At 36.0% G+C, this 23,726-nt stretch overlaps 1 protein-coding gene across 4 annotated transcripts in view; it reads right to left on the bottom strand.

The window, feature by feature from the left end:
• The window catches only part of CCSER2 (coiled-coil serine rich protein 2), a 209,619-nt gene that overhangs the window by 63,256 nt on the left and 122,637 nt on the right, over positions 1-23,726 (bottom strand). For all 4 annotated transcript variants that reach the window (XM_087824241.1, XM_087824243.1, XM_087824242.1 and 1 more), the window contains one exon: positions 18,520-18,715. In XM_087824241.1, the coding sequence (XP_087680367.1) occupies positions 18,520-18,715 (196 nt within the window). The remainder of the gene's footprint in view (positions 1-18,519; positions 18,716-23,726) is intronic.

Below are 23,726 nucleotides of genomic sequence, written 5' to 3'. Positions count from 1 at the left end.
CAAGAATTTAGAACTGGAATTTTAATCATTAGTGGGAATACAAAATAATATAGCCACTTTGGAGAACAGTTTGTCAGTTTCTTAAAAAGTTAAATATATACTTAACATACTGCCTAAATCCTAGCCCCAGGTATTTACTCAAGAGAAATGTAAACATGCATGCAGGAAAATCTGTGCATGAATGTTTATAGGGCTTGATTCATGATTGCCAAAAACTGGAAAGTGACAAAACCATCCTTCAACTGGTAAATGGGTAAACAATCTATGCTACATGCATACATACAATGGAATATTTCTCAGGAACAAACAGGAACAAGTTACTGATACATGGATCAGTATGAATAAATTTGAAATGAATTATGGTGAGTGAAAAATGCTAGACTCAAAATGCAACAGTCTTGAAAAGGCAAAACGACAGAGACATAAGACAGATCAGCAGTTGCCAGGAGTTAGCAGTGGATGTACGGATCAACTATAAAAGAAAAAAAAGAATTTTTTGAGGGTGTGACTGTAAAAGCTACACAATTGTATGCATTCATCAAAGCTCACAGAAGTGTACCAAAAAAAAGGCTAAATCTGACTGCATGTAAGTTATACCTCAATAGAACTGCTAGGTTGAATAGTGTCCTCCTAGAAATTCATGCTAACCCAGAACTTGTGAATGTTATTTCACTTGGAAATAGGGTCTTTGCAGATGTAATCAAATTGAGGTCATCCAATATGACTGGAGTCCTTGTAAGAGAGAAATCTGGACACTGACATACAGGTCATGTGAAGGTCATATGAAGATGGAGGCAGGGACTGGAGTAATGTGCCTACAAACCAAGGAATGCCCAGGATTGCCAGCATCCACCACCAGAAGGTAAAGAGGTAAGGAAGATTCCTCCCCTAGAGCCTTCAGAGAGTGCATGGCCCTAAGGACACCTTCATTTCATATTTCTAGCCTCCAGAACTGTGAGAGAATAAATTTATGTTGTTATATGCCACCCAGCTTGTGATACTTTGTTATGAAGGCCCTAGAAAACGAATATGAGAACTGACTAAAGCCCAGCAGTATGGCTCAGTGGTTGAGCATCAACCCATGAACCAAGAGGTCTCGGGATCAATTCTGCATCAGGGCACATGCTCGGGTTGCGGGCTTGATCCCCTGTGGGGTGTGTGCAGGAGGCAACCCATCAATGTTTTTTTTACATCGATGTTTCTATTGCTCTACCCCTCTCCCTTCCTCTCTCTCTCAATAAAAACGTATTTTAAAAAAGACAAACTAATTAATAAAAAAAAGAACAGACTAAAAAACAAAGCAAACAAAAAGAGAAACTCCAGATAACTCTCAACAATCAGAAAAATAAAACTGATATAGCAATAATATTATATAATAAGAGACAAGGTAGAATTAAAGATGAAAAGTATTAATAAGGATAAACAAAGACTTTAGTGTAATCAGGAACAATCCACCAAAATGTACCAATTATAAAAATTTATATACAGCAGTGCCCCCCTTATCTGAGGGAAATACGTTCTAAGACCCCCCAGTGGATGCCTGAAACCACAGACAGTGCTGAGCCCTATATAACTATTCTTTCCTATACATAACCACCTATGATAGTTTAATTTATAAATTATGCACAGTAAGAGCTTAATAACAATACCTAATAATAAAATAGAACAATTATAATAATATACTGTAAAAAATTATGTGAACATAGTTCTCTCTCTCAAACTATCTGGAATTTTCCATTTAATATTCTTGGACTGAGACTGACCACAGGTAACTGAAACTGAAGAAAATAAAACCATAGATAAGGGGGCACTACTGTTCTAATAAAATAGCCTGAAGACGCTAAAACAAAAATTCACAGCATTAAGAGGAGAAACTGAGAAATCCTTAACTATAACAGGAAATTAAGATAATTTAATAAAGATAAATAAGATGTAAACAACACAATTAAAAATCTTAATATAAACAGACATACTGCTACTGGAAATATAGAGAACAGATTATTCAAACACACACAGAACAGTCACAAAAACTGACTATCTTCTAAGACAGAAAAGGTTAACACACTATGGCCCATTGGACAAATCCAGCCTGCTGCATATTTTTATTATAGTCCATGAACTAAAAATGTTTTTTACATTTTTAATGGTTGCATTTTAAATGATTCTATAAATATATAAATAAAAACCTCACTCTTGCCTCTTACCTGAAAAGGCTAAAATATTTACTATGTGGCCCTCTAAAGAAAAGTTTTTTGTTTTTGTTTTTTCTTTCCCTGCTTTAGAACACAAAGAAAACATCAACACATTGCAAATTGATTAGAAATCAATTAAAAGTGAAAGCCCCATACAACAAACCAATATTTTTGAAAATTCAAAATTAATATTCTAAATAAAATAAATGTATAATATAGCCAAAGACAATTGGGAGTTATTAATGTTTAAGTTATTGCTATGCCTCAAAAAAAAACCACCTAATATTTTTTGACCTTCTAGCAGTCTAGACGTAGGAGATCAAGCAGGGAAAAAGCTGTTATTTCCATCAAAGCCCAAGAGCTTGAAGAGGATGAATATAGTCTCTACCTGAGCCAGTAAATGCACCACCTCCCCTCCAAATAGCTTTCGTACTAACCAATGTAGTGCTCTCCATTAAACTTTGACTAAGATGAAAAGTGTCCAAGCCCAAATTAGGAAACCCTTCTGAGAAAAGCTTCTTTAAGCATTACGGGGGGGGGGGGGGGGGAGGACCTTAAATAGAAAACCTCTTTTTGAAAAGAGGCTGAATAACAATCATGCATGCGAAGCTCATGCTTCACATTACACATACTAAGGAGCTAACATTTATCGACCACTGCTGGGCATTGTTGTAAGCATTTTGCATAATAAATGCAAAAATAATACTTAAAAAGTACAACATATCACTGTACAAAATATGAGCAATTCACAGTTACCTGACTGTCCAAGTACTCTGACTCTCCAAGTATTACTGAGTGAAGGGCCTCAGCAGTTTCCGTCAGCTCCAGTTAGGGTTTTTGAACTCTGAATGCAGGCAACCTTAAGCTAATTAACTCTTGTGTCACAGCATTTTATTAAAGATTCAAAAAGACAGATGAGCCTTCCTCTATTCTTAAGGGCACTGGGGAACTACTGGCCACAAACCATCTCCCACTTTTTCGATACAGCATATAGGTAAACTTTTGTTCTAATAGTATAACTCTTCTACCTACTAACTTGCTGGGACACCCTGAAAGAAACTCTGTCTTACCCATGTGATTCTTCTAGGATACCGCGAAAACTGGGATCTTCCTATGAGTTCCAGAGCAGCTGCAATGGACATGGATACTTGAAGTGACACACACACAAAAAAACTGGCAGCATTGACCAATCTCTGCTGACAAGCATCATCAGTGATGTCAACAAAGCTGCCCTGTGTTTCAGACATATGACCACAAGCCACAAGAGGCATTTTAAGAAAGGGATTAGAGGAAGAAGAGATTCATTTTTCATTTTCTTTTCAAAAAGTAACTTTTTTAAAAACAAAAGTATATGGATGAAAAAATTGTATCATATCGCACAGACTCTAGAATGTGCACTGAGAATAATTTTTAAGTAATGCTGTAAAATTCACCTATGGGATTTAAAATCTAATGATTCAAGCTACATTTGAGAGGCCTTAAAAAATATAGACCCACAAAGCCTAATTTTAAATAAGTGCTTCAGAGATGACGTGATACTAACAGATGGTTGGGACAAAGACATTTTTAAAACAGAAAAATCTACCATGCATTAAAATTGACTAGAATGTTGTTATATATGTAAAGACCTGTAATATTATAAGCAAGTAGTTACAAATTTCTTTTGTTTAGATTTTTAAAGTAAATAGTATTTAACTTGTACATATCTTTCCGATAGGTTTCTTCTGACACTTAGAAATATTAGCGGTAAATTTCTCCTAATTTAATAAAAATATTCAACTCTTCAAACATCTGAATTTACTAGTGTATAAAACAAGACACTAAATAATTGCTTCTATATTACTGAGCTTTTCTCAACATTTACTTTAAAATCCTTCTGTGTCCAGTTGTTTTTTAGTAGATACTTCAGCACATACTTTTGGGTTTTCTATTCTCTCCTGCTACTCTATATTTCTATTTGTGTCAATATTATACCCTGCTCTAATGCATGTCCCCCCTTCTTTTTGTCCTAATGTACACAAACCTTAGCCTTTGGTGTTAATAATTCTGGATTCATATTGACTCCTAAAGCTGTTCTGACTTTGGCTGAAATTGTATTACATCTAAAAACAGCACGGGGAAGAATTATAGGTTCCAGTCATACACTCATATGGTATCTTACCTTTGCCCTTAGTAACATATCATTCTTATAATTATTTAATACTTGAATATCCTCCTAGTCTATAAGGTAGCTGTCTTGGTTACTACATTAATGTCCATGGATTAAGTTAATTTTTACAATATTTAGTCTTCTTACAGAACATTAGTATTTTATTTAAATCTTTTTTTTTTTTAAATATATCTTTTTATTGATTTCAGAGAGAGGGAGGGAGAGGGAGAGAGAGAGAGAGATAGAAACATCAATGATAAGTCACTGATCGGCTGCCTCCTGCATGCCCCCAACTGGGGCTCGAGCCCACAACCCAGGCATGTGCCCTGACTGGGAATCGAACTGTGATCTCTTCGATCCTAGGTCAATGCTCAACTGCTTAGCCACACCCGGCCGGGCTCTTTAAATCTTTTATACAAAGTTTTGCAGGTTTCTTTATAAAACATCCCAAAGCTCAGCAAATTTATCTATGATTTAATATTTTACTAATGCAGTGATTAATTACTTCTAATTTAAAGCTATGATTTTCTATCCTTGGAGTCTTGAGTATAGTACCGCTTATCTACCAGGACAGGTTTGTTTTTTGGGGGGACCGTGACCCATAATAAGAAATACATTTTAGATCATAACCAAGTACACACACAAAACCACACACACATATACATACATACATATACATATACATATACATATACATATACATATACATATATATATAAATGTGTGCGCATGTGTGTGTGCTTGTATCTAAATAAGGATAGATGAATATATGGTTGGTGAATGGATATAGATATCACATTAAAAACAAGTTTCACAGAATAGTATCTGCGCTTATTACATGCGATGCTCCCTGATAGTTTCTATACCATTCTACTTTATTAGGAAAAAAATTATAGTTATGATGAACAGATTTTATTTCAAAACCCACTAACCAGTTATAATGTGTAGTTTTTAAGAACAATACATCAGGTACAGGACAATGATTGTGTCTTCTTTCTTTTGATCTTTGTTACTATTATAATCCTTGGTACTCAACAAGTGCTTAATAAAGTATACTGAATGGTGGAATGACAATAACTAATGAATATTAAAGTAACTGAAATTAGCTTTTGGGAAGCTACATAAAATTGTGAGCCATGCAAGCAATTAAAAACCCTTGCCCTTGCTCTGGCTGGTGTGGTTCAGCTGGTTGAGCAACGTTGCACCGTAAGGTCACCAGTTCAAATCCGTCAGGGTGAGGACTTGAGGCAACTGATCGACGACACTCTCTCGCATCAATCTCTCTCTCTCTCTGTCTCCACCCTTCCTCACTCCCTAAAAAACACCCAATAATTTTAAAAAACCTTTCCATTTTTATCAGTGTTGTTGCTATTATTCTTAGCAATATAATAGCTAACATTATTAACTGCTTCCTATACACCAAGCACTATGCTTAGTAACTTCCCTGAGTTTCCTCATGCACGCTTCACAGGAGTATTAAGGTAGGAGCTCTACAGTCTCCATATCTTTTATAAAAATATTTAGGCATAGAAAGCTTAAGTAATTTGTCCAAGATCACACAACAAACAAGTGGAAAAACTGGCCTAAATTAAAATTCTAATTTTTTGAAATTACATTCATTTTTATTGACTTTCAACATTAATATCTAGAGTCAGCATTATCCAATTGTCCTATAGCTAAAAACAACTCAAATACCAGTCAATGGGTCAGTGAGTAAAAATGTAATTGTGGTTCATACGTGTACCATGGATGCTATTCAGTAACAGAAAGAAATGAGCTACTGATATACATAAAACAGATAAATATCAAAATTATTACAGTGAGTGAAAAAAATCCAGAAACAAAGAGAATACACATTGGATGGTCCAATTTAGATAACATTCTAGAAAAGACAAAACTTAAGTAACAGAAAGTGGAACCACAGCTGCCTGGACCAGGTTTGAGAGAAGACTGACTATAAAGGGACATGAGAGCATCTTAGCAGCTCTGGACAGGTTCTGTATCTTGACTGTGGTGGTGGTGGTTATACAACTGTATATATTCATCAACACTCAAACTGCATACTTAAAAATACACTTTATTTGAATGTAAATTCTACCTTAATAAAGTCAATAATTTTTAACATATGCTTCTTCTTCCTCTCCCATCCCCCCTCCCCAAACAAGCTGCTAGGTGAGACAGAGCAAGACAGGTCTCTCAGCCCCCAAACCAGCCTAGCATGGGGTTTCAGAGCCTGCGTAGGCTGAAGAATATGTCCCTGCAGGGGGAAGCAGGCATGTCAGAGGCCCAAAGAGTTAAACGGATAATCACAGGAAGAATGGGGAAGCAATGCGGTATCAGAATTAAGCTTCAGCAGAATGAGGAGGGCACATAAGGGTGGCCTGATGTGGGCGGGCAGAGTCCAAGCAGAGTGATGTGGGCTTCCCACATGGGATGGCCCGGCGAGGATCAGCAGAGCTAAGCAGCATGAAGAAGGAATCTATACGGGAAGAGGACCAGTGCCAGGTGTAAGACCCACACAGAACAAGGAGAGTGGCCATGGGTGGGCATCACCTAAGATGTGGTATCAAGCTCAAGCACGGTGAGGAGGCATGCATATGGAGAGAAAGATTGGTGTGGGGTGAGTCAGAGCCCAAGAGGTGTACGCAGAAGGTGGGAAGAGTCATGGATGTGGCTTTAGAATCTTAGTGGGGTGAGGAGGGCAACTACATAGGAGAGGTGACAGTGAAGGTAGGAAAACAGGTTACACCCAGGAGGATTGATCAAATGAATAAATATATTAACAGAAACAAAACCAATTTTCTCCTGTTGGAAAAGGGAGTTATAAATATGGAAAGGAGAAATGCCGTATTTAGACTAGAATTAAAGGTATGAGTACAGCCCTTAACACAAATACAGAAATATAGTCACAGTATGCATACAAACACCCACAATACACACATACACATCTTTAAAAAGCTTAAGGGCACTGACACCCCAATAGCAATAAGCACAACCAGCCCCCAGATCTTGGCTTCTAAATACCATTCTCTACTGGGCTCCTTGGGAAAAAATGGCTGTTTCCAGGTTGGAATAGGGAAAACATTAAATAAGCCTAGGACATCTTGTATGACCAAAAAGGAAAGAGCTACTCCAAGAATGATGGGTATAAGTCAAAAACATAGAAGCCAACCCAAAAGAGTTTTCAAATGCCAAATCTTGGACAGTCTGAGCATCAAAATAAATTATATTCCAAGATTATAACTAATTGCATAAAATAAGAAACCACAAGTACATAATATAAATAAAGCATTGAATAAATTGAAAATTTTACAAGGAATGGGATATTTATAGTTTCAAAATTCTTCCCTACAAAATACTAATTATAAAGGGGAAAAGAGTAATTTCACACTTTAACAAGTGATCAAAGCTAGTATCACTATTGGGAAAAACTGAAATCCTGTGCCCCGACAGGATACAATGAGCAATGCAGCACTGCTTCTGTGGCATTCCTCCTGACGATGCATAACCTGAATCCAGGCATTTCTACAAACCCAAATTGAAAGCATTCTGTACAATAACTGGCCTATAATATTAAAAAGTGTCAAGGTCATCAAAGTCAAGGGAAAATGAGGAAGTACTGCAGTTTGGAGAAAGCTACAGAGACATGACAACTAAAAGCAGCATGTGATTCTGAACTGGATCTTTCTGCTATAAAGGATGTTACCAGGACAAATGGCAAAACCCGGAAAGGCTTTGAGGGTTAGATGGTAATAATGTATCAGTGCTCATTTCCTGCTCATGATGACAGTGAAGTAGTTATACAGGAGAAAAATCTTTATTGGGAGGAAATACACACAGTATTTGGGGGTGATGTGCTTTAGCAGGCAACTGACTCTCAGGTGGCTCAGGGGAAAAAGTTCATGAAACTTGAAGAAAGTGCTTGCAACGTTTTTGTAAGAATGAAAATGTTCCAAAATGTTTTATATTTAAAAATAAAATAAAAAAACAAATGCCCTTCATCTCACAATGAGTATCCACATAAAAGATATAGTATATACCACACTTGACAGTCAATCATGGAAAGCACTCCTGTTGAGTTCAGGAGCAAGACAGGAACAATCCAATATTATACTGGAGTTCCTAGCCAGGGTATAAGGCAAGGGAAAATACAAACACTGGAAAGGAAAAACATAACTGTCATTACTGAAGATTACATGCTTATCTAAATAAAACAATTTCAAATAAATCTAATGATAAATTATTAGAATTAATGACAGTTGTATCAAGGTTGCTGGATACAAACTCAGTAAATCCATGTCTACTACATTTCAGTATAGCAGCAACATTCCATTAGAAAATGGTAGTACTTACAATAGCTACAAAAACTTTAAGTACTAGAAACATATAAAACAAAATTGTTCAAGACTTTTAAAGAAAAAATAAAACTTCATTGAAAAAAATTTTAACTAAATCAATGGATCTATAATATATCATGTTTTTGGATACTAAGTCTAAATATTCCAAGATGTTAATTCTTCTTGAAATTGTTCTGTAGGTTCAATGCTATTCCTATTAATACCCCAAAAGAGTCTTTCATACAAATCATTTCAACAAAATGATTCTAACATCTTATGAAAAAGCAAAAGACTAAGAGTTGTTAGGATACTTTAAAAGAAAAGCAAGATAGGGAACCATGGTGATGTATTATCAACTCTTATAAAAGCAATGGTTAGGTTATATAACTTGGCAGTGGGATAGTGTCATATAAATGAGCCTATTCGTAATAAAAAGGAGGGACTGCATATCAGAGAAGAAAGAATGGACTTTTTATACTTTTAGTACCAAACCCACTGATTATTCATATGGAAAAAAATGAAACTGGATCTTTACCTTAAACCTTACATACATCAAAATCAATTCTGAGATATTTGTAATTAAATTATAAAAGGTCAAAACTCTTAATTTTTTTAGAAAAGAATAGATTATTTTTATGACCTCAAAGCAAGGAAGAATTTATTCAACAAGGATTTCTAACAGCATAAACCACAAAGAAAAAGTCATAAATTCAACTAAATTAGAACTGAGAACTTCTCTTCATCCAAGGATGTCAGAGAGTAAAATGCAGGCCACAGAAAGGAAGAAGATATTCACAACACATATAACCAACAAAAAACTTACATCCAGAATATACAAGAAATACCCTCAATCACACACAGAAAGAAAACATACCTGTGTGCACGCACACATGGACAAAAGACATGACCAGGCAAAAAACACTTCATAAACATACAAAGAAGCTCAAATTTATGATTCATCAGGGAAATGCAGAGTAGAGCCACAATTAAATATCACTATACTTCTATCACATGACAAAAATTAAGAAGCTGGATAATGACAAGTGTTGCACAGATGTGGAACAATGGGTAACAGTATCTACTACCTGAGGGGAGTGAAACAGATTAAACAATTTTTTAAAACAATCTGGCATTGCTACAGAATATTTCCATGCCCCATGATACAGAAATTGCATTCCTAATTAGTTACAGCAAAATAATCTTTGCACATGTTCATATCAATATTATTTTTTAAAAAAACTGGAAAGAAGCAAAGTGGACATCAAAAATAATAAGAATAGCCTAGTGGGAGTGGCTCAGTTGGTTGGGCGTTGTCCCATGCACCCAGGTTGCTGGTTCGATTCCTGGTTAGCGCACATGCCAGGGTTCCGGGCTTGATTCCCAGTAGGAGGTGTGCAGGAGGCAGCTGATTGATGTTTCTCTCACATCGATGTTTCTATCTCTCTCTCCCTTCCTTTCTCTTTAAAAAATCAATGAAACATATATTTTTTAAAAGAATATGAACAAAGAAATTGTTCACAGAACAGAATACAAAGAAGAAAATGAAGTAGAACTAAACAAATATAAATGAACTTTAAAGAATATGCTGAATGAAAAGAAGCAAGTCACAGGGAAATACTTATAACTTCATTTACACAAAGTTCTAAAGAAAGGAAAACAAGTATTCATAGGGATAAAAATCAACAGAAAAAAAAGGTAAACGCCAGAATCTGGTAAGGGAAGGGGCTGCAACCATGAAAAACATAGGGAGCTTCTTAATGTCTCATTTCTTAACCTGGGTGGAGAGTACAAACCTGTTTCACATTATTCATTAAATTGTATCCTTATGTTGTATATGCTCTTTATATTTCATAAACTTTTTTTTTCCTGGAGTGATAAGAAAAGTCTGAGGACACAGAAGCATGAGTTCCCTGGCTTTTCTGTGGTTCTCTTCCACCAAGTGGAAATCATTCAGCAGCTAGCTCCTTGACTTTTAGTGCATCACCCAGAATGCTGCTGCGGCTTTAAATATTCCTTCCACCTACCACCACACACAGGATTATATGGGGGGAAAGTATTAGTTTTATCTCAGTATTAGTGGTGAGAGTAAAATAATAATAAAAAACGTGTATTTCATACTTGACAGCTCATAGAGCACTATTATATATTTCTTTCTTTTTATCCCCAAACAGGTAGACAGGGTATGAATTGTCACGATCAAATATTTTGTCATCCCAAAGAAAATGTCAGAAAGAGGTATCATCGTGCTCGTCTCATTATTCCACCTCAGATTTTTCATTTCCTCTCCAAAGTCAAAACAGATGCTGAATATGATATAATAATAGCAAACAGGGGAAATAATGCAAAGACATGAGGAGAGAAAGTATGCATCACCACTGTGGAAAACTGTGTTGCAGTGTCTACTAAAGCTGCGTATCTACACACCTTATGACCCAGTTATTCTACTCATAGGTATATGCCCAACAAAAATGCATACATATATTAACCAAAAGACATACTAAATATTGTAGCATCACTATTAACAATAACCAAAAACTGGAAAACTGCCTGAATGCCTATCAACTGTAGGTCAAAAGAAATAAATTATGGTATATTCACATATTAAAATACTCTACAACTATGAGAATGAATCCAAAAAATGGATGACCCACAAATATGTTGAGCAAAAGAGCCAGATTTAAAAAAGAGTATATACTACTATTTCATTTATATGAAGTTCAAACACAGGTAAACACATCTATGTTCTCAGAAATGTGAGGTGCCTACTGGAAGTAGCATCTGCTCTAAGGTCTGGTATGTTCTGTTTCTTGCTGGGTGCTGGCTACATGGGTATTTTCAGTTTGTAAAAATTCACTGAGATACACATTTCTGAATGTACCAGTACCCTTTTCTATATGCATATTATGCTTCAAGTGTTTGAAATGGGATATAGAGAATTAGAGTAAGAAGACAAGACACTATTTAAAAAATTACTTTTTCTATCTATCCCATGTTCTTCAGATCAGGATCAAAATTCTTATTCAAAATTGTCTGAATATAGGCAATACAATATGAGAAGTACTAAGCTAAAATATTTCAAAAGTCCTGAGTTTAAAATATACTCTGCGTTAGTAGCAACTGGGTGACCTTGAGAAATGCAATTAAATCCTGGAGTCTCACTTTTCTAACCATTAAAACAGGATCACCATTGTCCTCCCCACCCCCGTGTTGCTGTAATGAAGAAAATAACATACACGGAAAGTGCTGTTTAAACTATAAAGTAACCCTGTTCTTGTGTATAACAAGAACAAAAAATCAGATCACAGGCCAAATACAATGGTTTATAATTTTTATGTTTTGTGTGCAATGAGAATTCTGTTAAAGGGAACACTTAAATACAGAAGTCTATTTGGTGAAACAAAGGTTCCATTGCTCGGTGCGTGTCTGAGGAATGAAGGACGGTGATAAAGAGTGCTGAGGCTGCTTTTATACTCTCCCCTCCCTGTTGTCCCCCAAGGCGTCTTCTAGAATGCCACTGAGTGCAGGTCTTGGAGTCATGGAGACTGAAGTAAAATGTGCTGGTTTTATCACTAAATAGTTTTCTGAGCCTCAACTTCTTCAACTAGAGGAGGAAGCCAGTATCATCTACCCTTCAAGGACTAGAGATAATGTATACTAGAGAACCTAGAACGATGCACAGGAGGCATTGTATGATCATTCTGAAAGTTTTACAAACACAGCTCTGTAAGACATGGGCATGATGAGAGCACTAAAATTCAACTATTTCCAACGCAACTAAATTTAACAACTTCAGTCTAAAACTTGGACGAAATATTGGACTAAAACAGCCTCCTAAATATTATGACTGAAGGCATTCCCTTTGCTGATCATTTTCAACAAATCCCTTCAAGTAATATTTTTGAAATACTAATTTGGCCAATTTGACCATGTTCCTCCTCTGGCTCACTACTGCCTGCAGAGTAACATCCAAGCTCGTTTTGTGGCACACAGGCCCTTTACCACCTATCCCAAGTCTACCTTGTACTCCTGCTGTTCTCTAAAACTCAACATTCTAACCGTATCCGATTACTAACTGATCTCTGAACAGGACACCTACCTTTTCAATAACCTTTTATTTTCCCCAAAATAGTAAATACCTATTGTAAAAAATTACAAAATGTAGATTTAAAAAAAATTACTGTATTACTCCAGTCAGTGTAATAAGGCACTAAAATCAATAAAGGCAACTAGATTTAAAAGAAAAGAAAAAATGTTTTTATTTGCAAACAACCTGATTGTCTAGATAGAAAATCCAGTGGGATCTACAAAAAACTGCTGGAACAAATAAGCAAGATTGCAAAATCAATACCCAAGATCAACTGTATTTCTAAACACTAACGAACAATTAGAAATTAAAATGTATGAGTATCTCATTAAAATAGCATCTAAAATACAAAATACTTACGGGTAAGTCTGCCAAAAATGGAAAAGCTACATGCTCTGCCCTCAAAGAGGTGGAGCACAACTCTGCTCCGCAGTGTGAGATATGCCCAGTGACTTCCTTCCAAAAGAACAGCAGGCCAAGGAGAAAAAGGTATGACTTTGCAGAGAAGCCTGAAAACATCTGTGCTGGGGGTCGATATCTGCATCAACACTGGTAAGTCATGTCAATAGTCGGTACCCCTGATATCATGTGATGAGATATGATGTGATGATAATGGCACTTTACCTCTCTGGTCATCCTCCCTAACCAACTATCCCATCTAATCATGAGAAAAGCATCATATATGTCCCGACTGAGTGATGTTCTTCAATACCTGACCAGCATTCCTAAAACATGAGAAACTGTCCATCCAAGAGGAGCCTCGGGAGACATATGGAGTGTCCTGGATGGGATCCCAGATCAGAAAAAGGACAATAGGTAAAAACTAAGGAAATATGAGTTAAGTGTGGGCTTTAGTTATTAATAATGTATCAATACTGGTTCATTAAATGTGAAAAATGTACCATTAAAGAAAAAGACCTCACATTCTTGCCATCCAGGTATTATCACTATGAACCTTAGTGCATATTCTTCTGGAGATACAGACATACGAAGAGATATGATCATAATGTACATACTGTTTTTATAACCTGCTTTCTTTAATCAACAATCTCTCTTTCCATTTCAGTAAACTTCTACCTCATCTAATACATAGGCCATATTCAAATTTCCACATCAGATCCAAACTGTTCCTTCTAGTTGTCTACTCAACCAGTATCCAATCCAAAAATCTCACATTACATCTAGTTGTACCTTTAATTTATTTTAATGTAGCACTATCACCTCTTCACACCAACTTTTTAGGACACCAACAAGCTAAAGAGATCACTACCTTTCCTACAGAATTTTCATCAATCTCAATTTGTCTGGTTCCTTCCTCTCTTATTCTTCTATCTACTGTTTATTGTGTAAAATGAAAGTTGTAAGTAATGGCTTGAGAAATTAAATGTTTTTGGCTACCATGTACTATACATAATTCTGTGTATTATACAAATTTTATGTACTATACATAACTCTGTGTATCACATGAGAAGATACATAGCATCTGGTTAATCCAACTCATTAGTGATAGGAAAACTAATCACTAGATTAAGGTAGCAATAGTTTGACCTCTCCAATGAACAATCACGTGTTTTTCCCTTGCAAACATAAAGTAATTTATATGGTGTTACTTTAATGCCATATGAACTGTCTGGGAACCCGCTACCCATTCATCTAATGGCTGTAAGAATTTATTTTCCAGACATAAAGCAGACATTTTATTAGGGTTCTTAATATGACTGTTTCTCTAAGTCTACATTTATTTGCTGGCATTCTTCAGCAAAGTTGAATTATCTTCCATCAAGGGCCTCTTTAGTTATTAAAATATAGATTCCCACTATAAATGCAGCATAAATGCTTAATTCTTTCCTATTTATATTAATAAATAAGCATTTTTAAGGTAAACAGTTATATTAACTCAAAGTATATCTAGTGAGCACTGTTTTTTCTGGCTTTTTCTTTGTTCAGCATCTTATGTACTCATGGGTTCTTCCTCAGTCATTGTGAGAGTATAGCAGACACCTGTAAGAACCTGTACTGCCCAGACAGCATGGCTCAGCAGCTGAGCATCAACCTATGATCCAGGAGATTGTGGTTTGATTCTGGGTCAAGGCACATGCCCAGGCTTCGGGCTTGATCCAGTAGGAGGTGTGCAGGAGGCAGCCAATCATTGACTCTCTAATCACAGATGTTCCTATCCCTCTCTCCCCCTTCCTCTCTCTGAGAAATCAATAAAGAAACAAAAACATATATATATATATATTAAAAAAGAACCTGTATCTTTGCTTATGCTGACTCCCCTGATCTAACCAAAAATTCTTCACCTCATAAACCCAATTTCCAGTTTATGTTCTCTATACAAACAGTTAATTTCTTCACTTCCATTCTAGAGCATTTTTTCTTTTGCATACTACATAAAGATACGTCTGATGTAACAATTAATTGCATATCATTTTCACTCCCTGACTTGTCTTTCACAAGTAAGAACAGTATAATACACCAGTGTTACACAGCTTGATTTGTAGGTCAGTTCTGGTCCACAAACTGCTTCCTGTCTCAGAAACAATAAAAAGCTTGCACCAGACTATAAATCAAATAGTCACTAAACACAATTTAGTTTGGTACCATTTTTTTCTTTGGTAGTAAGGATTTGTGGAAGAGGGATGAAATGTGTTGAATTCTATTCTGGCAAGTGCTATTTTAACTCTCAACGGACCAGTAACAAATACTTCATGTACAAGCTACTCTAAAGAGCACTATCCAGTCATGCATTTAGCCTTACCGCCAGGAACACAAAAGGAAGATGAACCACTGTTTGCAGAGAGCAGTCGGTGAAGGGGTGGAGGTCATGGGCATGTCTAGATATTCCTTCTAAGATGAAGGATAAGTTGTTGCTTCTGGATCTTTCTACAACCAAAGAAAATATATAATGCTGGCCTCTTTGTATTTTAGAGGCAACATATTCTTCCTTTGGGTGTGTTATTCAGACCCATTTACCTAGTGACCTTAACAGTTGGGAGTTCTGAGTAAGACCCAAAAGACTCTCAAACAGGTCCTGGCTGCTGTGCAAGCTGCTCTGCCACTTGGGTCATATATCAGCAGATCTCATGGTGCTTGCAGTGGGAGTGGCAGAGAAGAATACTCTTTGGGGACTTCAGCATGCCTCGACAGGTGAATCTCAGTGCAGACCCTTTGCAGCAAAACCTTGTCAACCTCTGTGGATAATTACTCTCCTTTTGAGACATAGCTCTTGGCCTGCTACTGGGTCTTAGTGACTAAATGCTTAACCACAGGCCTCCCAGTGACTGAGTTGCCCACCATGAACTGGGTATTATCTGAGACACAAAGCCGTAAAGTCGGGTGTGCACAGCAACATTCCATCATCAAATGCAAGTGGTATAGATGTGATAGGGCCCAAGTAGGCCCTGAGAAAACAAGTAAGCTACATGAAGTAGCTCAAGCGCCCATGTTTCCCACTCCTGCTACACTGCCTTGTCTCTCCCAGCCTGCACTATGGTCTCAGGAGGAGTTCCCTATGATCAGCTGACAGAGAAGACTCAGGTCTGGTTTACAGAGGTTCTGGTACAACACACAGATAAAACCCAAAAGTGGACAGCTGCAGCACTACAGTCTCTTTCTGGGACACCCAGAGGAACAGCAGTGAAAGAAATCCTTCCAGTACATCCTAGAGAAGCAATGCACTCAGATTTTAAGGGAAAACTCACTTCTATCCCAGCCAAACTATTAGGATCAATCAAATGAGAACAGATAAGAGTTTTTCAGTAATGCAGAAACTAAGAAAATTTAACATCCATTTGACCTCTCTTAGGAAGTAAATTAAGGATACTCTAGAAAAATGAGGGAGTAAACCTCAGGAAAAGGAAGACGTGTTATCCAGGAAATAAGCGGGCCCAATTCCTTACTATAACCAAAGGAAGACCCTGCAGGACAGCACACAAGTAGCTTCAGACAGCAGACAGTTCAGGTCACGAAAGGCTGACCGAGGTGCGGGGAGAGACAGAAGCACTGTTTGTTTTTTCCATTAAGCCTCTGGATACCACGTGAATTTTTTTGAACCATGTACATTTATCACACTAAACTTTTTAAAATTTAGTAATATTAAAAGGGAAAAAATTAAGAGGCAGTTATTTGAAATCTTGGACTCATTCAACTTTTAACATCTATTTAGCATTTGGGGAAAATTTAAACATGCCCTGAAAAGACTTTGCAATTTTCTTCTTATTATTTTGCTGTCACTGCATAAACAAAAAGTCAATTTGATCAGTGTGTACTATCTAAAATTTCAGAGGTCACAATGGCACAAAGCCATTAAGAGATTCTGTTTTTCATAAAGTGTCTTGAAAAATAATTTTCTATTCTTATGGTCCTTATACACCTATTCTCTACTGAATTATCTAACTTCTCTCATTACTAGAGGGGGCCTGGTCTTATCAGCTAACAATGGATCATGCTTCACATTTCAGGACAATAAACCCAGACACAACACAGAGTATGTCGGTCACTAGCCCACTGACTGACTCCAAGGAGATACTGAACATATTTTAGCCATTTCCCACCCTTTCTACCTCTTCCTTCCTTTACTCTAACGCTGCTGAGCAGGCATCTTCTCTCCAGGCTGGCAAGCAGAGAAACACTATAAACCAGTCTATCTCCTATAACAGTTAAACTAAGTGGTAAGGTTTATGTCTGCACATTTCAAACATGAGATCCTTCCTGTCTTTACAGGAGTCCAAGAATCATACATCTGAAATGGATCCTCCACTTCCTTGCTCCCAGCCTTAGCACAGAAAAGTTAAATATCTATAAGCATGGAGAAGAGTAGTACAGAAAATCCATAACCAAGTAATATAAAACCATTTACATGACTGTAACAGAACATTTTTACTAATTATCATTACTGACATAGGAGGGCCACAGTTCACCTCTGAGCATATGGCATGAGTTTAGTTTTAATTACCACCATAAATTCTAAAACTTGGTCCCTGCTCATAATTAGCTAGAACATACCACCCTGAGGGAGATGAGAAAATAAGCTGAGCAGGCGGACGAGAACGTTCTTCCCCAACAGTAATTTAAACAAAATTTGACTAGTCTACAAAAGACAAATACAGATTTAAAACTAAACAAAAGATACCCACATTTTAAAATTAGTATGTTATTTCTTAGTTTTCTGCTATGCATCTGACCTCGTCTGTGTTATATGTTCAAACCAAAAAAATACTGCTGAATCAAAAGTCAGATTCAAGTATCAGCTCACCCTGTGTCTTTTGACAAGTCTCATCACTACTGAGTCTAGATTTTCTCAAATAAAAAACTAAGGCTGAGAAAGAGTAAACTTGAAGGTTTCAAACAAAAGTGCAATTATATGATTATGTAAGTAAAAACCACTGTTTCTTATTTCCCACTTAGCTGGTGACTGAATGCCTACTATGTTTCAGGTATTAGATCTCCCAATTTACAACTATTTCTAATTCTCTCAATAACCTTACAATGTAGCTACTATAAAAATCAGGAAACAGAAGCAGAGAGATTAGCTTACCCAATATTACACAGCTCATAAATGTTGGGGACTGTACTGAGACCATATAGAAAATCCTGGTTTTTTACTTCCACAAAAATTTCTATTATGTACTATTTATGAGCATTATTTTTACAGAAATTGAAATAGATATTAAAAACCAGAATTTTTTTTAAAGTAATGTCAATCCCTTTTGCAACTCAAAATATCAGAGCAGAAAATGTTCATTATGTACTCACCTGATGCAGCAGACGTTTCAGTTTGAGTAACTGAGTTTTTACAGCAGTACAATCCTGGACCATGTGCCGGAGGGTCATCTCATCCAGTATCACTGTATTTTCGGGAACATCTACAAACATTTTCTGAGCCTGGAAAAACGGGGCCCCTCCATAGCTTTCAAAATGACCCAAAGGAGATTCTCTGTAGGGAGAGCCTCTGAAAGGGCAGGAGAAGAAATTGGGGGTAAAAGATACACAACACAAATTTCAGAAAGAAATAAAAGTAATAAAATTATTGCAGTAATTATTATAAATGATTTATCATTATCACAAAGCCTGTGACTTTTACTTGCCTCAGACACTGAATTTGTTTCCATTGAAAAGTACATTAGTCCTAGTTGTCATTAGTACATTTACCTTCTGTACACTCCCCTTTGTGTATTTTACACATTGGCTGAATAACCCTTATTCCTTAGGAACATCAATAAAAACAAAAAACTCTGGGGAAAGGCCTTGCCTGGAAAAAATATATATTTATTTTTCTTTTTCCTGCACTGGCTGCCTGCTTTTTATCTTTTGACTTTAATTGGCCTCTTCAACATCCACATTGTTTTTAGCCCCATAACTATGCTACCCATGTTAATATGCAGTTTGGACACACTGCTGGGCTCCTATTTCTTGAAAGTCCCAGCAGACAATTAAGTTTTTACATTGTTGATATAGCATCTCTTCTAATAAAGATTAAATAAGATTTTATAAATCTTGTTTCCTAATCTTAAACTACATTTTTAAAAATCTGTAAAAAATTTTAAACTTCCCTTTAGTTTCATACAATACAAATTCTGAATTTAGAATTTTTTTGTTTGAACACTTACCACTAGGGATAACGTGTTTTCTGGAAGTGAAAACCACAGTTTTAATCAGAAGTCATAGCTACAGAAATTTAAAAAGTACTGCATTCACATTACACATATCTTTTCCTTCTTTTCTTTCATATTCTCTGTTTTTGTTTCTTTTTTCTTCCCTAATTCTTTGATCTCTTGTCCTTTTGTATTCTTTTTTCTCGTTATTCTTGTTTTTGTTGTTGGTTTGATGTTTTTAGGTTGGTCTTGTTTTGTTTTGTTTTGTTCTGTCAACACTCATATAAAACACTTAGTGTGATGTGGTCGGGGTTGAGCCTCACAGCCAGCCATCCCAACAGCTGAGCCCACCCATGAACGGAACAATAACAATGAAGACACAATTACAACAGGAGGGTCCATATAATTCACACAAGGAAAATTCCTAGAGCACCCAACTCAGGAGATCAAGAAGACTACATGACTTGGGTCGCACAGGACACCCACTACAGAAGGCCACCCCATGAAGACTGGGAGTCATAGCAGTCCTATACAATACATACAAACAAACACAAAGCAGCAGCAAAAATGGAGAAACAGAGAAACAAGCCCCAAATAAAAGAACAGGAGAAATCTATAGAAAAAGAGCTAAATGAAATGGAGACAAGCAATTTCAACAGAATATAGAGTAATTGTTTTAAGAACGTTCGACGGTATGAAAAACATAGAAACCATAGAAAACAACCACTCATGAGAGAAAAATAACATATCTGAAAAAAAGGATACACTAGAAGGCAAAAACAGTAGGTTAGAGGAAGTAGAGGATCAAATAAATGAGTAAGACGACAAGGGAGGGAAAAAAAATCACTCAATCAGAGCACCGAGAAAAAATAACTAAAAACTGTGAGTATAGTTTAGGGGAACTATGAAACAACATGAAACATAACAAAATCAGCATCATAGGGAAAAGAAAGTGAGCAAGTATGGAGAAACTGAAGAAATAACGATAAAAAACTTACTTAACCTAGTGAAGGAAAAAAATTACATAAATTCAGGAAGCACAGAGAAGCCCAATCAAGATAAACCCAAAGAGATCCACACCAAGACACATCATAATTAAAATGGCAAAGATTAAAGACAAAGACATCATTTAAAAGGCAGCAAGAAAGAGAGTCATTTACTTACAAGGGAGCTCCCATAAGGCTGTCAGAACATTTCTCAACAGAAACACTATAGGCCAAAGGGAATGGCATGAAGTATTCAAAGTAATGAAAAGCAAGGATCTGAAACTGAGACTACTCTATCCAGCAAGGCTATCATTCAAAATTGAAGGTGAAATTAACAGATTACCAAACCAAAAAAAAAAAAAAAAAGAGCTACAGGAGTTCATTACCACCAAACCAACATTGCAAGAAATGTTAAAGGAACTGCTGTAAGAAGAAGAAATATACAGCATGTCCCAAAAACTATGTACACACTTTAACAGTTGATACCTCAATTGATGTTTGTTTGTTTTCAGATTTAACCCACTGGAATTAATAATGTGTAATAAGTGTGTATACATTTTTGGCATGCCCTGTATATAGATAGGAACATAGGCTTAAAGAATTAAAATGGCAACAAATAAATTCCCATTAATAGTAACCTTAAATGTAAATGGATTACATGCTCCAATCAAAGACATTGGGCAGCTGAGTGGGTAAGAAAACATGAGCCATATAAATGGTGTCTACAAGAAACTCACTTCAGAACGAAAGACTCCCACAGGATGAAAGTGAATGGATGGAAAAAACATTCCACGCAAAAGGAAACAAACCAAAAAAACCCTGGGGTAGCAATACTTATATCTGACAAAATAGACTTCAAAACAAAGGCCATAACAAGAGACAAAGAAGGTCACCACATAATACTAAAGGGTTGACTTCAACAAGAAGATAAAACCCTGGTAAACATATATGCACCCAATATAGAAGCACCTAAATATATTTCTTAAAACTCTTGGAGGGCTTTAACACCCCACTGACATCACTGGATAGATCTTCCAAACTAAAAAGCAACAAGGAAATGGTGACCTTAAATGACACACTAGATCTGATAGATTTAACTAACATTTATAGAACATTTCACTCCAAAGCTGCAGAATATACATTCTTTTCAAGTGCACATGGGAAATTCTCAAAGATAGACCACGTGTTAGGATACAAAACAAGTCTTAAGTTCAAGAAGACTGAAATCATATCAAGCATCTTCTTGGATCACAATGGCATGAAACTATAAATCAACTATAGTAATAAAAAAACCCCAAAAACCTCAAAAACATTAAAACATGTGGAGGCTAAATAGTGTGGTAGTTAACAACAAATGGGTTGCCAATGACATCAAGGACTAAATCAAAATCACCCTCGGAACAAATGAAAATGGACACCCAACAACCCAAAATCTATGGGACATAGCAAAAGCAGTCCTGAGAGAGAAGTTCATAGCATAACAGGCATATCTCAAGAAGCAAAAATCTCAAATAAATAATCTAATGCTACAACTAAAAGAATTAAAAAAGAACAACAAAAAAAGCCCAGAGGAAGGAAGGAAGAAAATAATAAAGCAGAGAAAGAAGGAAATAATAAAGATTGGAGCAGAAATAAATGACAGAGACTAAAAAAAGCAATATGAAAGAATAATGAAACCAAGAGTTGGTTATTTGAAAAGATAAACAAGATTGATGAACCTTTACCCAGACTCACCAAGAAACAAAGAAAGAGGACCTAAATAAAATCAGACATGAAAGAGGCAAAGTAACAACTGACATCACAGAAATACAAAGGATTGTAAGCAAATACTAGGAACAACTATATACCAACAAATTGAACAACCTAGGTGAAATGGACAAATTCCTAGAAACATACAATCTTCTAAAACTTAATCAAGAAGAATCAGAAATCCTGAATAAACTGGTAACAACTAATAAAATTGAAGCATTAATCAAAAAACTCCCAGCAAACAAAAGTCCGGGACCAGATGGCTTCACAGGCAAGTTTCACCAAACATTCAAAGAAAAACTAATACCCATCCTTCTCAAGCTATTCCAAAAAATTCAAGAGGAAGGAATACTTACTAAGCTGTTTTTACAAGGCCACCATTATCCTAGTTCCAAAACTACAGAAAGACACTACAAAGAAAGAAAATTATAGGCCAATATACCTGATGAACATAGATGCCAAAATACTCAACAAAATACTATTAAATCGGATCCAGCAATACATGATAAAGATGATACATCATGACAAAGTGGGATTTATTCTGCAGGTATAAGAATGCTGGTACAATATTCACAAATCAATAAATGTGATACATCACATTAAAAAAATGAAAGGTAAAAATCACATGATCATATCAATAGATGCAGAAAAAGCACTCGACAAAATCCAACACCCATTTATGATAAAAAAAATCTCAGCAAATTGGGAATAGAGGGCTCATACCTCAACATAATTAAGGACATATATGGCAAACCTACAGCCAACATCATAACCAAAGGGCAAAGACTAAAAGTGTTTCTCTCGAGATTAGGAACAAGACAGGGATGTCTGCTTTCACCACTCTTATTCAACACAGTAATGGAAGTACTAGCAACAGCAATCAGAAAAGAAGAAAAAAGCAAAAGGCCACAGCAATCAGACAAGAAGAAAAAATAAATGGCATCCAAATTGGCAAAGAGGAAGGAAAACTGCCATTATTTGCAGAAGACATGATATTGTACTTAGAAAACCCTAAAGATTCCACCAAAAAACTACTAGATTTAATAAGTGAATTCAGCAAAGTAGCAGGATACAAAATTAACACCCAGAAATTGATGGCATTTTTATACATCAGTAATAAATTCTCAGAACAAGAAACTAAAAAAAAAAAAAAATCCCATTTACCACTGCAACAACAAAAGCAAAATAAGGTACCTAGGAATAAATTTAACAAAGAAGGTAAAAGACCTGTACTAGGGAAACTATAGGACAGTGAAGAAAGAAATAGAGGAAGACAAACAAATGGAAGCATATACCGTGTTCTTGGATTGGAAAAATTAACATCATTAAAATGTCCATACTACCCAAAGCAATCTATAGATTCAACACAACCCGTATTAAAATACCAACAACATATTTCACAGATCTAGAACAAATATTCCAATAATTTATATGGAACCAAAAAAGACCCCGAATAGCCTCAGCAATCCTGAAAAAGAACAAAGTTGGAGAGAATCACAATATACTACAAAGCAACTGTAATCAAAACAGCCTGGCACTGACACAAGAACAGGCATATAGATCAGTGGAACAGAACAGAGACCCCAGAAACCAACCCACGACATAAGACAAATAAGGCAAGAGCATACAATAG

Source organism: Miniopterus natalensis, chromosome 14 (assembly GCF_054644295.1).
Source record: "Miniopterus natalensis isolate mMinNat1 chromosome 14, mMinNat1.hap1, whole genome shotgun sequence".
NCBI classification, from domain to species: Eukaryota; Metazoa; Chordata; class Mammalia; order Chiroptera; family Miniopteridae; genus Miniopterus; species Miniopterus natalensis.
Note: the sequence above shows the minus strand (reverse complement) of the source record. Positions and strands in the feature narration are given on the sequence as shown.